The sequence below is a fragment of the Nicotiana attenuata genome, unplaced genomic scaffold (genome assembly GCF_001879085.1).
Source record: "Nicotiana attenuata strain UT unplaced genomic scaffold, NIATTr2, whole genome shotgun sequence".
Lineage (NCBI taxonomy): Eukaryota > Viridiplantae > Streptophyta > Magnoliopsida > Solanales > Solanaceae > Nicotiana > Nicotiana attenuata.
Window position 1 is genome coordinate 45,141 of NW_017672523.1, and position 15,357 is coordinate 60,497.

The window sequence follows — 15,357 nt, forward strand, 5'->3', positions numbered from 1 at the left end:
TTTATCATTCAGAACTTCAGTATATCAGCATGTGTTAGTTTATCTTCCGCATTCAGTATGTTATGATATCACATGTTGATTCAGCCAGCCAGTTGGTTCGCTCGGTCACATGTAGTCAGGCACCGAGTGCCGTGTTACATCCAGGCCCAGGTTCGAGGCGTGACAGAGAGTCCTCCCGTGGTAGGGGACGAGGTATGATCAAATTGACCCCCAAGTCCGGAAAGCAATTGGAGAAACAAGAAAACAAATCAAGGCTGCAGATAGAGCTGCTTCCCGTTCAGAAGGAAGTGAGTATGTACCCTCCCGGGAGGCATCTAAGTCTGATTCAGTGTCGGAGTATGTTCCTGATTTTCCGGAGAGGCTGAGATTGAGAAATGAACCTACCCCCGAGCTCTCCTACTGCTCAAGCTTCAATCCAGATTTATTCTGAGTCGTCTGAGGGCTCAGCTGAGAGTGGTGATAGTGTTTCTTCTACCTCACCTACAGCTTCAACACCCGGTGAGGATCCTATAGAAGAAGAAGAAGGAGGGGGTGTGCCCCAAACCGAGGGGGTGGAGAGAACTAGGAACCCGGAGGATTGGCAGGATAGATTTGTTAGTGAGATAGAATACCACAAGTTCCGAGAGTGGTGGCCCGAGAGGAAATTGATGCTTGAATGGACACATTCATTGAGAGGGACCTTCTGCCTCACAACCCCTAATGTGAAGAGGCAATTCAGAGAGAGACCAGGCTGGGAATATTTTATAGGCAACGTCGAGGACGCAAATGAGCACTTAGTCAAGGAATTCTACACTAATGCCGCCCACATCAAAAAGGGAACTAAAGTGACTAAGGTGCGAAATTTGACAGTGAAGTTCGATGGGAAGACAATCAATGACTACCTGGGCTTTCTGGAGGAAGATGAATCATTATATTTAGAAAAGGTGGCATTGGATGAGGCAGCCCGTCCATGGTTGGAAGAGTACCTGGCACTCCCGGGTACCACCCCAGCATGGTTGACAGCAGGAGTCCCAATTTTGAGAACTTTAAACTTCGAAGCAAAGGGGTGGGAGACTTTCGTATGCAACAGGCTGGACCCCACTACTCATGAGAACTCTCTGCCTATCTCCCGGGCAATCTTGGTGGCTTCAATTATGGTAGAGTTCCCGATCAATGTCGGGAATGTCATGTCTCGTGTGATCACAGGGGTAGTCAATGAAGGTGATAGATCATATCCCTTCCCAAATTTCCTGACAATGTACTTTGACGACTTGGAGGTGAAGAAAAGGAAGTTTGATGTGAAGGTGAAACCAAAGCTGCCTTTTTCCTGGTACAGCCTAAAGAGTGATGACAATCCCAAAAACAAAGATCCAAAAGGAAAAGCCACTACTTCTACTGGCAGTCTGAAGAGCCAGTAGTAGTAGTCCCTTCTACTCAGCTACACCAGATATTGCCCCAGGACCCTCTACTCCACTGCTCCAGATATTCCCTCATCCACAGCCTACCCATTGACTGCCCACCGTTTGAGCCAAACCCTTGACAGTAGCAACAACTGGATGCAGGCAGCTACTTCTAAGCTGTCTGTTCTTTCTATCTCGGTGGCAGCCTAGTCCGTACCCCCACAGCCACAGGTTCCAAAGTCAGTGGAGGAGACTCTCAAGGAGCTTCTGGCCAACTAGAAAAATATCTTGGAGAACCAGCAGTCGATATTGGAGGCTGTAGGTACTCATGGGAAAGCATTGAAGGAGCTGACAAAGGAAACAAGAAGCTGAGAAAGACTCGAGCATCAAAGGAGTCTGTGAAGGAGTTGAGGGTAGAAGTGGAGAAGATGAAGGTTGTTGATCACTTGCCTTTGGAGCTATTATTGCATGGCCCAGTTCCAGCAGCTCAGCCTGAGCAGGAGTTAGAGAGGGCACCAAAGAGGAGGAGGGTGATTCCCCGAGCAGATGATGTAGTCATTGAGTTGGAGGACCCACAGGGAGGTTCTTCTAGCCAGCCCCAGGTCTCAGAGTAGCCTCAGGTCCCAGTGCAGGCACAGGTTACAGGGATCCAGTCACAGGTTCCCGAGCAGTCAGAGGACCCAGGGACCCAGGCTCATGATCCCATGCAGACCCAGGACCAATAGGGAGTTTTCTTTACTCTCTATCTTTTCTTGAGCTATTTTTGGTTAGTTAGCATTGAGGACAATGCTAGCTTTCATTTGAGGGAGTAGCCCTATTTCGATGATATTTGGTTGTAAATATGATACTATTTTCGTTTTGTTATGCGTTGATTTTCACTTTTGGTATGTACATAATTTTACCAGTTTATTTCACTTTTCGTACTTTGCAACTTTGGTTTGTATATAAAGTTACTTTCTGATGTATATATTCATTCCCTCTTATGTATATTCGTCTAATTTCCCTATTGTACATATTCATTTTACTTTCAGCATTTTCTTTCATATCTTCTTACTTCATTTTCACAGCTTCTTATTTTGAATTTTGCGTGCAATAAGCCTTTGGTTTTCTTAATTCCACGATTCTTTTCAAAGGTGGAATTTGTGTAAACCGGGTGGCTCTTCCCGATGATTGATGGCATGACAACCTTCTTAAGGGTTTGAGTCTGTTTTCTTTTTGTTTTTGTGTAAATAGTTGCTAGTGAGTAATAGTGCCTCAAGCAAAGCTTCACTTGGGCGACACGTTTGCCTTTGATCTTATGGTCAAAAACAAATTGGTATGTATATGATGGTGATAGTTGTGACCTTGAGACTCTTGTGTTGGCCAGCAATCATCAAGTGGTTTTCGGAACCATGTGTGTTGCTCAAGTCTTAGCTAAGGTCATTGTGGGCCCTCGACTCTGTCTCTTTAGCAATCCTATAGCTTGTGTAGTGAGAATTTGAATTGCAAGTCCAAGTCTCATGCCATTGAGTCTAGAACTTATCCTGAATGTTTGTCTAGGCGAAATCCTAAGTGTAGTTTGACTTGAGAAGCGATTATAAGCTCTCCTTGATCCGAATGATATCTTGAAAACATCCATAGCCTACCAATGATAATGTCCCTAGTCAACCCATTTGAGCCATAGCCCTTTTTCCTTCAAAAATCATGATACAAGCCTTTACCCATTTTAAAAAGACCCTCTCTTAGCACCCTATCTTACCTTAGCACAAGGCAAAAGCATAAGTTTGGGGGGAGAGACGAGGAATGTAACAAAGTGGTAAAAGGTGCAAAAACAAAGAAAAGGAAAGGCAAAAAGAAAAAGAAAGAAAATCGAAAAGTCAAAAAGAATGAACAATATAGAAGAAATGAAGGGATTCAATAAAAGTATAGTGATGAAAGGCGTGGAAAGCTTAGAAAGGAGAAAAAGTTTTGAAATGATCAAGAAAGAGTGACAGTGTGTCTCTCCTAACCCCTAAGAAAGAAATAAATGACTCAAAAAGTCAAGAGAATGTGTGCCAAAATGAAGCAAATGAAGTGCTTAAGGGAAGATGGAACCTACTTAGACAAAATATTTCCTACCCTGAACCAAAAGCCTTCACTATATCTTCACAAAAGCCCTATATGATCTTGAGTTGAATGAAGCCTAAATTAGTGGTGACTCACATAAGGGGCAAGCTTATGGTACTTAGAGCCGGACTTGTGACCTTTCCTTGAGAGAGATGAGTGTATTTTCCATAATCCTCGTTCTGAGTGCTACAACCTGAAAGTGAGGTTTGCTTATGGAAAGCTGAGGAGTATGAGTTTGGGTTCCACAATGACCAAAGTAGTAGAAAGAGTTTTCTTGATAAGTTGAGTCAATTCTTCATGCTTTTGTGTCGCACTAAAACCATGGTGTTTAAAAGGTTGAATGTTGTTAATGATTCATTTGAATTGAGGGCAATTGTTAGTCCCAATTGATGCTAGATGAGGTCACTTTAGGTCAGCTGAATTTTCTTGGTTGTATTCTTAAGGAGGTGGGACTTATTTTGTTTTCTTGAGGACAAGCAAAAGCTTAAGTTTGGGGGAGTTGATAACTAGGGATTCTAGTTCATTTTACACTCTTTTTTACTTGAGTTTTGATTAAAAATGTATACAAATAGTCCAAAGGCTTATGTTGTACTTGTTTGCAGGGTTTGGTCAAAAAAGTGACAAGTGGTCAAAATCAGCTCAAAAAAGGAGTGAAACCTGCATGAGTACCAAGAACAAGTCAAGGCACTGCTGCAGCATAAAATCCACTGCAGCCGCAACAGACCCACCGCGGCCGCAATCTGTTTAGTGCGGTCGGCGGTGGAAAAGATCAGAGAGATGCAATTTTGGAAGCTTAAGCACTACGGTCCGCAGTAGATTCTTCGCGGGCGCAGTAGCCTCATCGCGGCCACAATCCATTTTATGTGGTCCGCGGAGAAGGGATTCAGAGAGCTGGAAGTTGGGAAGTTGGAAGCCACTACGGTCCGGGGTCCATTTTGTGCGGACCGCAAAAAGCCACCGCGGCCGCAGTGCATTTTATGCGGTCCGCGGTGGACAGATTCAGAGACTCAGAAATCAAGCCAAAAAGCCTCACTGCGGCCACGGTGCATTTTCCGCGATCCGCGGTACCTCCGTCAGGGGTATTTTTGTCCAAAAAATTTGGCCTTGTATAAATACTTCTTTTTCAAATTTTTAGGTCATCTATCTTTTAGCTGAGCATGTGAACGGTGGTTTTAGCCTATTTTGAGTAGTTTTATAGCTGGTTTAACATTGAATCTTCAATTCTTAGTTTGTAATCATATTATATGGGTTATTCTTCATCTAAATACCTGTTTTCTTCCATTATAATGAGTAGCTAGACCCATTAGCTAGGGTTGTGGCTCAACCCTAGAGTGGGTATTTGATGGGTCTTTTGTTCTAAAGCTTTAGATGGTTATGGGTGGTTGATATTTGGACTGATTTATGTTTTCCATGTCGAATTAGTGGTTGCAAACACTAATTTGTGCTTTTTGACTTGGGCTCTTCTTGAGAAAGAGAGTTTGAGTCTAGGAAAATCAGTCCAACAAGGAATTGGGGCGTATTCAAGAGATTCATAGCCCCAATTAAAGGGTTAAATCTAGAGATAGTAATACCCGACTTGAGCCTACATTGCTTGCATAATTTTGACACCCAATTGGTCTTGAGAAAGTCAATTAGGGCAAAGTCACTCAAGCTACCGAGAGGTATAGAGTGAGTAGTGTCGTGCATTGGCTATATCGCGATTCCAAGCATAACAGCTTTGCCTTAGGCTTTAGAACCCGTCAAGTATTCACCTAGGAGAAAGTCACTTCCCTAGTGCCTCGTTAACCATTTATAAAACCTTACAAGCATTCATACTTAGCTTAATTTCGCATATCATTAGCATAAAATTAGAAGTAACAAACAAACAAATATGATTGGAAGTGTAATCAAGAGCACTACGCACTGCTAGATTAGATGGAAATCCAACTCCAAACATTGTTCTAGCACCCTGTGGATTCGATCCCGACCTTCTCGAGTAAAAGCTGCATCGACCGCTCTTGCCACTTTGTAGTGGTGCGGGGTTGGACACGATCAGCAGTCGACGCGTTCGAGCTTATCACTTTAGCATAACAGAACTAGATTTTTGGGCATCAATTAAAGTTTAAAAGTCTAACCCAAAATTACATCCTTGAGTTTTAATATCCGAGATATGAAAAGGGGGTCATGAATCTCAAATACTAATATCGCCAATTTCTGGACTTACATGAACAAATCACAATTGACACACATTAACTTTTCCTATAGACAGTAAAAAGAAGTGAGGCAAGTCAACATGAACATCTCTTTAAACACTTTCCAACAGAGCTTCAATCTACCACATACCTAGGAAATACGTATTTTATACTAAAAATAAGAGAAAGAGCCTAGCACATGATTTCTTACTAAACTAATATACAGAGAAACTCGAACCCATACGGTAGCGGAAAAAATCAATAAAGTCATGCTGCTAATTATTTCATGACATATAAAATAAGAAACGGAAGAAAACTAATAACTACGTTACAACAGGAACCAAAACATGAATACGTTCTAAATTTCAGAATCAAAATAAACCAAAAAAAAAAAAGAAAATCACTGACCTTGTGGGGGGCAGTGAACGAAGGACTTTGAGATTTCAGATCTACTCTTTTGGATTAGAATTGAAGCTTGAGAGAGAGATAGAGTACAAACAATAAAAGTATAAATATGATTTTTCAAGATTCCAGAATGTCTTCTTCGGCTGAAGGTTTTGGGAATATTTATAGGAAAAAACGATTAGGGCTTTTGGGATTTGAAATTCAAAATCAAACGTAGAGGGGAGTCATTGGTTGCTTTAGGCTCCAAAAGAGCCGTTTTAGAGGAAATCTCCATGGCTGACCATTCTTTTTCACCATTTTGGTGAAGCTATTCCCTGTCATGTGGAAAGCAAAGCAAAAGAGGAACTGGAGATGGAAAAATTTTCTGAAAAAGGAGGAAATTTCACGTGAGAAAGAGACAAAGTTGAAAGATTTTGTTATTTTGACCAAAATTAAAAATGATGGCTATTTTGGTCATTGGGTTTTCTAGAGGATTCCTAGACTTGGGCTTGATGTTTTGGGTACAGGTAAAAGGAGTAAATTTGGTAATGGCATGGGCTCATTCTTGAAGGGTTTCTGAATGGATTATTTGGGGGGGAACGATTTGCTTAATTTCTTGGGCCGAAAATTCAAGTCATCTTTCCTTCTTAAAATTAATTTAATTGGGCTCCATGTCTTAATAATTTGGACTTAATAAAAATACTTTCAACATATATAATATTAGATATTAAAATAAATGATTAACTCAATAATAATCATATTAATGGTAATATTAATAATCATGCTAATAACACAATATTAATAATAATAATAATAATAATAATAATAATAATAATAATAATAATAATATTGACTATACTAGTAGTAATCAATAATTATAACTATAATAATAGTAGTAATAAAGGTAACAAATAAATAAAAAAGATAGAGCATTAAATTATTAATGACTAGGGAGCACCTGACAATTAATCAGAAGAAAAGTAGGACAAAATTGGGTATAACACACACAGTAGCTAAACTTGTATGGTTGAAGAGTCTATTGGAAGAACTGAATGTGAATTTAAAGCTGCCCATGAAGCTGTTTTGTGATAATAAAGCAGCATTGCAAATTGCTGCAAATCCTATGTATCATGAACGAACAAAACACATAGAAATATACTGTCATTTCATCTGAGAAAATTCAGGAAGGATTGATCAAGACTTCCTATATTGCCGGTCAAGAACAACCAGCTGAGAATGAAAGACATCTTTTCATTCTCAACTTGAGGGGGTGTTGAAATTAAAAGTTGTAAATGATTGTACATTGCTGTATTTATGTTGTACTCTTGTAGAAGGTGGTTAGATAGTTAGTTGTTAAATTCAGGTTATGTTAGTTAAGATAAATAGGGGTGTACAATTATTTTTTTCCTTAGTGCAGTAACAGAAAATCTGTTTCTCATTTCCCTGCATCTCTCTCTATCATCTTCTCTGATCTCTCTTGCTCGAGCTCTCTAATGGCTGAACCTAGGGCTAGATTTCAACAATATGAGGATGGTGTTATAGAGAGGTCTGACTGTATATGCAATAACAAAAGCTTTGTTAACTATCAAAGGCGAATTTAGGTCGAGTTTTGTGGGTTCAATTCAACAGAACCTACTGCTTTTGGATTCGAACTCTATATTTAAATATAAGAAAAGAAAAGTAAAACGTGTATATATATATATATATATATATATATATATATATATATATATATATATATATATATATATATATATATATATNCACTGAGTATAGTAACAACAATCAATATTGACTAATGTTCAACAGATGGAACTAGTTCTTCAATCGACACCGTTCTACCAAAACCATCAAATTCCAAATACCTGTTTCTCAGACGGTCAGGACCAAGATTTTCAAGCACTGATTTCACATCTTTTTAGTCAAGGCAGTGTAAAATCTCCCCTATAGAAGAAAAAGCATCTAAATATGTAGTATATGGGTAATTCACACAAAACTTGTTACTATTAACAGCACAACTGCTGGTGCTAGGTGTTGCATACTCTTTTCATTAATATCATAATCTTTTTGTTCTATCGTTATTATATCACAAATTCATTTTCCACTAATATCGAAGCAAGTCGTGATTGGCTATATGAATTTGCAACGGTCATGTTACTCCATTTAAGCTTATCTCACACCATTATACAAAATACCAGATACTGAGTCAACAATTTTTTTTATGTGTTCCGGTGATTGTATCAAATACTGATATCTATACACGTTACCAAGTATAAAGCAAACATGCAGTTTTGCACCTAATGCATTATACCTTAGTTGCCTCTTTACACTAAAATATTACTCTAGTTCTGTAGTTTTAGCAGAGTGAAAGAATTAGGAGCTATGAGACCTAGCTCATTACTCTTTCCTAATTCTCACTCTGCTAGAAGAACCCAAAAAAAAACTAGGGACAAGCACCTCTTTGGTGCTCCTCAGCTTAGACAAAGAAAAATGACAGACAAGCCAAATTACCAAAAAAAAAAAAAAAAAATGCAGCCGGTTGCATTAAGCTCCCGCTGGGGAAGGGCCAAACCACAAAGGTATATTGTACACAGTCTTACCCTGCATTTCTGCAAGAGGCTATTTCCACGGCTCGAACCCCTGAAGGCAACTTTACCGGTTAGGCCAAGGCTCCCATCCAATTAACCAGAAAACGAAACGAAACTACAGATATAACACTTGTTAATAACCGGCCCTGAGGAAAGAACTATACTTTCCTCATTACAATCAATTAGATCAAAGCTATCGGCCAGAGTTGCCACACATGATTCAATCAGATTCCAATAGAGCTAGACACCTTGCTATTGCCATAAAATTCAAACCATGATTTACCAAAATGAAACAGATACTGGAACCGCTTAACCAGATCAAGTTTTCCTTTTAAACTACTATTCGAAAGAATAAAGAAGCCAATGACCAGTACAACAGCCAAAATAAACTTTCCCATGCCACTACTCTCTTTCTATTTGAATGGTTACATGGCTAATGTTATATTCCCTCTTTATATAATCAATCACCTTATCCAGCACCGTATCAGCATCTGCATCGGGCTTAATCTTGACATGGCAAGCCAGGAGCACTTTGCCAACTGTAATCGCCCATATGTGCAATTCATGGATTGCGACAACGTCCTCCATCTCACAGAGCCCCTTCTCGAGCCTTGTTGCATCAATTTCTCTGGGTGTGCTCTCCATTAATACTTCAAGAATACTTCGAAGCATCCTAATGGTTGTCCCAAGAACAATTACAGAGAAAATGAGAGTGCAAATTAGATCAATGATTTTCAACTCTGGTTTATACCATATAATAGCTCCCCCAATCATGACCCCTATGCTCTGAATAGAATCTCCTAGTACATGAAGATAAGCCCCCTGAACATTTATGTTCCTCTGCTTCTTTTTCTTTTCACCTTCTGGCACACCTTCACCCTCACATGAATTCTTAAGTAGAGGCTCGGTGTGATCTGCATCATGTGCATGGGAGTGTTGATCTCGGCTCGACGGTCCCTCATTATGGTGATGGTGTCGGCTAACGCTAATTCCATGTATATGCGTATGCTCACCATGGCCGTGCTCATGATCAGAATGGCTATGAGCATGTTCTTCATGATTATGGCCGTGTTCATGGCCATGGTCATGACCGTGGCTGTGGCCGTGGCCGTGGCCATGATCATGACCTAGCAAGAGTGCCATGATGAGGTTCACTACTAATCCAAATGCAGACACCACAAACATGAGGAAGCCTTGAACTTCACCTGTATCATGAATAAGTCGAGCAATGGCTTCATATACAAGGATCCCAGCTAGAAGCCATATCATTTGGATAGAGACTAATGCCCCGAGTATCTCGATTCTGAAAAACCCATAGGACTGGCGTGGATTAGCTTCCCATCCTGCTGCCCAGAGTGAAAACAAGGATATTGCAAAAGCTGCAACATCCGACAGTAGATGAGCGGCATCTGTCAAAATTGCAAGACTGTTGGCTTTAATACCACCAACAACCTCGACAGCCATAAAAATGATGCAGAGGACAACCGCAATACAAAGTTTCCTCATGGATGCTGATCTCTCCTGTGCATCCTTAGACATGGTGTTAGCATCTGAGAATCCACATGGTGCTGAACCACAGATTTTAGTCCCTTTTTCTTGAGCTGCAATGTCACAACGTACCTCAATTACATGTCCGCGTTCTGGGTTCTGCGTATCCATCTGGAAAACAGATTTACAAAATCATCAATATCAACAACAGGCCAAATGAGTCTAATGTGTACCAATATGAACCATTGGCTAATACTCAAATCACGATAAGCCCACATAGAGTTGAGTAGTACTCTGTCTCCACACATACGACCCATGGAACAACAAACGCACAACTCGAACAAATAAATCAGTATCACCAGCTAGGAAAAGTTAACTATAAAATTGTCATAGGCAAACGTCAAGCTGTAGAAAGCTATTAAAGATAAACATGCTACACCACATAAACCAAGAATGTTTTCACAAGTATAATGATATAACCGAACTTCCACAGAAAATTGCACACTACACCTAAATACTGGAATCGAAATGTTACGCTTGATTAGAAATTTTGGATATCATCAGACAGTAGTTGGTTCATTTCTAAAGTTTTAGTTAGGCTGGGAAGGAAAAGATCTGTATTGATTCATTCAAACCCTGCAGCTCCAGCACCTTTAAACAAAATACACAACAGAGGCCTATGCATTCTATTGCAAAGAAGCACCTTAAGGGTACGTTTGGTTGGGAAACAAGTTATTCTTGGATTAATGATCCCGGGATTGTTATCCCACCCTCCCATAGGGGTAACTATAACACTACAATTCCGGGATAACTAATCCCCAGATTAGTTATACCGCGATTTTATCTCAACCAAACGTGGGATAAACGCATCTCATATTTAATCTCGGGATTAATTATCCCTTATCCCTCGTACCAAACGAGCCCTAAGAGATATTGATTCCTCTATGCCTGGATTTTAAAGGAATGCCTATCCTGAACCCAGGGGCGGAGCAACATTTCTGTTTACAAGTTCGGCAGAACCTAGTAGTTTTGGCCCAGACTTGTATTAGTGTTAAAAAATTCTCATACTATGTATAAATAACCAAAACCCATAATCTCAAAATCCTAGCTCTGCCTCTGCCTAAACCAATTGATTTCTAAGAAGCTGATGACACAAAACAATATGAAGCATTAAAAGATACAACAACAACAACAACAACAACAACAACAACACAACAACAACAACAACAAAACCAACATAATCCCATGAGTCGGGTCTGGGGAGGTTATTGTCTAGGCAGAGAAGCCGTTTCCGATAGACCCCAGCTCAAGGATGAAGCAGTAAAAGATAATTCATCAAATTCAGCAAGAAGCAATCAAAGGGAAATTGATGCACATACCTTTAAGAGTGTCCTAAACACCAAGAGAAAACCCCTAACTGACTAAAAAGAGCTCAGAGATAAACACCCAAAAACCAATGCTCTGCATGTGTGTATATGAGAGATAGATGAAAAGGCACTGAAAATCATGAGATATCATCAACCCAATACTTTGGTATATTCAAGAATACAGTATATCTGGAATAAATACACATATCATTAAACACACACCCCCATACATGACAAAACAAAGATAGGACCAAAAGTTGGCCAAAAGCACAATGATAATAGAAAAGCTTTAAACAATTCCCTAAAGCAGTATAAACAAACACAAAAATCCAAAACTCTGTAACTATTCCACCTAAAAAGTACATCACCACAGATCTTAATCAATCCAAGATTCAATTATTACAAAACTAAAAAACAGAAAAATCTCCGAACAAAAACAAAAAATCAAGAAAATAAACTATGATAGATTCAAGGGAATACCTCACAAATTTGTGCCAAGATTTCAAAAGGGTATTAAGAAGATTGTATTTTTAGCCGACCCAAATCATCGAATTCTCAAAATTGATGTAGAGTTTTTATACAGGCTATATGGTTTATAGCCTATATATGGGTATATACCTAAAGGAAGAAGAAAAAGGAGAAAAAAGGGAAGAGATAAAAGGAATCACGGAATACAAAAATGCAACCCACTTTCCAAAATTCCAGTATTGGGTGTAGGGTTGCGATTTGTGAATGACGCAGTCAGTCACAGGTTGGATTTTGGGAGGGTTCTTATGGTCTCTTTATTAGTTTTGTTTGTTAGTTTATTCATATATTGGGTTTTGATTTTTGAATAGAAATAGTTTTGGTTTTCTTTATTTTTATTTTTTTACCAAAATTGAATTTGGGATATTTTGTTCTATAAAAATATGGAGGATTTATTATATTAATTATTTTACAGTTTTAGTCATATTCCGAATTTGACTGCTGCTTCTCAATGTCAGATTCGTCGCTTCATTATTGTGCCCAGGTTTTTTTTTTTTTTTTTCGGATTATTGTGTCCACTTGACAGACAAACTTTGAGCTTTTCGTAACACTCTTTCCTTTTCGATCAGTTTCAAAAATCATATATTATTATACTTCTTTTATTTTAATTTATATATGAATATTTTTCCTTTTTAGTTCTTGCCAAGAAGAATTGCTCCTTTTAATATTTGAAAATAATTTTTTTATGCAATAATTTATAGTCACACAAAATATATGTGCATTATTTTATACCACAAGTTTAAAAGTGTATCTCTTTTCTTAAATTTCGTGCGCTGTCAAATAAGTTCGCATAAACTGAAACGGATGGAGTATATAATAACAATTCAACTTTAATATTTCTTTCTATACTTAATTAGATGATTTCTAGCCACAAAAAATTCTATTGATTGTTTTAGACCACAAATTTCACAATATTCCTTTATTTCTTAAATTTCGTGCTCAGTCAAACACATTCACGTCAATTAGGACGGAAAGAGTACTAATATTTTTTTACCGTGGAACAAAGTCAACCAGTGGTGGAGCCAGAATTTTCGTTAAGAGGTGTCAAAATATATAAAAGTAAATATATGAAAAAATTAAGGGGCGTCAATACATAATATATATACATATAAATTTTTTTTTACCTAACTACACAATGTATTTTTCTCGCAAAGGGGTGTCATTTGACACCCTTCCTATAAGGTAGCTCCGCCAATGATCGTAACTATAATTTTTCTTATTACCATTCGTAGCTACTGTTCAATTGTTACCGGCCTGTATCACTTGTATTCAATCGTGTAAAAAATACGACCTTTGTCAACTATATTTGTTCGCGGAACAAATACATCCTAATATTGCTTTCAATTTATTTTCCTCTTGCCTTCCTTCAATCTTACAGTCCATAAAATTTCGTTTTTATCTTTTTTCCACATAATGAATCTTATTCGGTTGAAATTCAGGTGTATATTTCAAATTATTTCAAAAGGTATATATATGTCAATCTGATAATTTAAATAAAATTTTGGATTTTTAGTTGTCTACATGGCTCCACCGGATTAAATATCAGAGCTAAGCTAGCAACCAATAGAGGGTTATTGTATTTGAGACGAAAAAAAAAAAAGTAAAGACTTTCATGATCGAATACTTCAAGTACATTTGACTTTTTTTCTTGAATGGTCTCACATTAAAAATAAATCAAAAAGGAGAAGGAAGAAATGGGAAGGCATTTGACGAGATTTAAATCATGTATTTAAATGATTAAAATTTATGATAAGTAAACTGTAACTTTATACGTTTTGAATAATATATTGTAAATAAATAATTCGCTATAAAAAGAATTTCTTTTTCCACTTTACTCTTTAAAAGGTATGCTTTCAAAGTATTTTTCAAATTAATTAACAAACATAAATTATTTTTTACAAATTTTTTTTTGAAAAACACTTTAAATAAAATAATTTTTAAAATAAACTAATTTTAGAAGTTTAACCAAACAAGTTATTGAAGGATAAGGTTAAATGCGGGGGAATCTAGCAAGTAAGTTACGAGTTTTGTGAATCAATAGCTTTTGTTCAATCTTCAAAATGTATTAAATATTTAGCTACCGTGTGAACATAGATTTTCAAATTTGTTTTGAAAATCTAATTCGGGTGAAGTTTGGATGAAGATGAAAATATTTTTGGACATGAGTTTCAAAAGATATTTCATATTTTTTTTTTTTTGAAAAAATATGAAATATGACTTATACCCACAAGTTCTAAAAACTATCACAAATACCCAACAGTACATTAATCAATAACATCCATTATATTATCGCAAACCATAGTCTTGAACATTAATAAATTTGGTACAAAATTATCACTTTTATAATGAACTACATAATTCACTATCAGATGACCGAGAAAACGAAATAGCATTGTTACAAATTAATAAATGGTGGGCTCTTTTATAAAATACTAAAGTTTGGGGCAATTTTTAAAAAAATCTAATAATGATATTTTGGGCCAGCTGATTTTGGGATTTGGGATTTGGGTTTTGGGTTTTGGGAATTTGCCAAAATATAGATAAAATTTATGAACAAACTGTTATGAAATATTATATTTTGTAGTGGATGTCTATAACTCCTAAAGAAGTTACTCCCACTACTTTTCTCCATTATGTAGATAACTCCTACTACTTCTCACCATTATAGTTGTAACTCTCACACCTCCATAACCTCCCCATGATCTCCCTCCATGATCTCAAATGTTTAATGTCATGTTTATGGCATTCTTTTGTATGCCTCTATGTAATCCTATAAATAGAGGGTTTTGGCACCACATTGTACACACTTGAACACTTGATGAAATAAGAAAGTTATCTCTTTTTCTCTTATTCTACTTATCTTCTTGTTTTATATTGTTACTTTGAGCTACATTTCTTAACACGCTATCAGCACGAAGGGCTCATTTCATAATCTTTTATCAAGATTATATGGTAGGTGCTCTTTTAACTTCCATGGCATTGGCCAATAACAATTTGGCGGCAGGGTAAGTAGATATTGTGAGCACGTTTCATATCCAAGGAAAAGAAAAAGGTAAGTAGATACTTTCTTTTGCTAATTGATGCCTATGGTCGTTGTCATTACATGAATAGCCAATCTATTCAAGAACATCTCTGTAAGTTATTGTTCATCTCTCTTGTTGGCAAGTAAATTAATTTTGATAGTTGTTCATAAGTTCTTGCGAAGACACCTTAGAAAATGATATCGCATGTTTTTCTATTTTAGTTTGAAATACATACATTTTTTTAATAGTAGGTATTGTGGTTAAAATTTTCAGAATTATTGTGTAGTGCGACATCATCATATTTGGAAGCTATATTTTAGATTTCTAAACAGAAAATTCACTAGAAA

The 15,357-nt window shown here is 37.3% G+C and overlaps 1 protein-coding gene across 2 annotated transcripts; it reads right to left on the minus strand.

Annotated features, from left to right (window-relative positions):
• Positions 1-8,789: 8,789 nt before the first annotated feature.
• Positions 8,790-12,253, minus strand: LOC109213528 (metal tolerance protein 1-like). 2 transcript variants are annotated; one of them, XM_019377333.1, is made up of 2 exons: positions 11,943-12,253; positions 8,790-10,266 (listed from the first exon to the last, which is right to left on the minus strand). In XM_019377333.1, exon 2 carries the CDS (start codon positions 10,264-10,266, stop codon positions 9,010-9,012), a length of 1,257 nt encoding a protein of 418 aa, XP_019232878.1. In that variant the 5' UTR covers positions 11,943-12,253; the 3' UTR covers positions 8,790-9,009. The 2 variants fall into 2 exon arrangements, with proteins under 2 accessions (XP_019232878.1, XP_019232879.1); XM_019377334.1 differs by lacking the exon at positions 11,943-12,253 and adding an exon at positions 11,475-11,728.
• Between the last annotated feature and the right edge of the window lie 3,104 nt (positions 12,254-15,357).

Bases quoted from the DNA above. Each gene is read 5' to 3' on its own strand.
- LOC109213528 (XM_019377333.1), bottom strand. From the start codon at position 10,266: ATGGATACGCAGAACCCAGAACGCGGACATGTAATTGAGGTACGTTGT.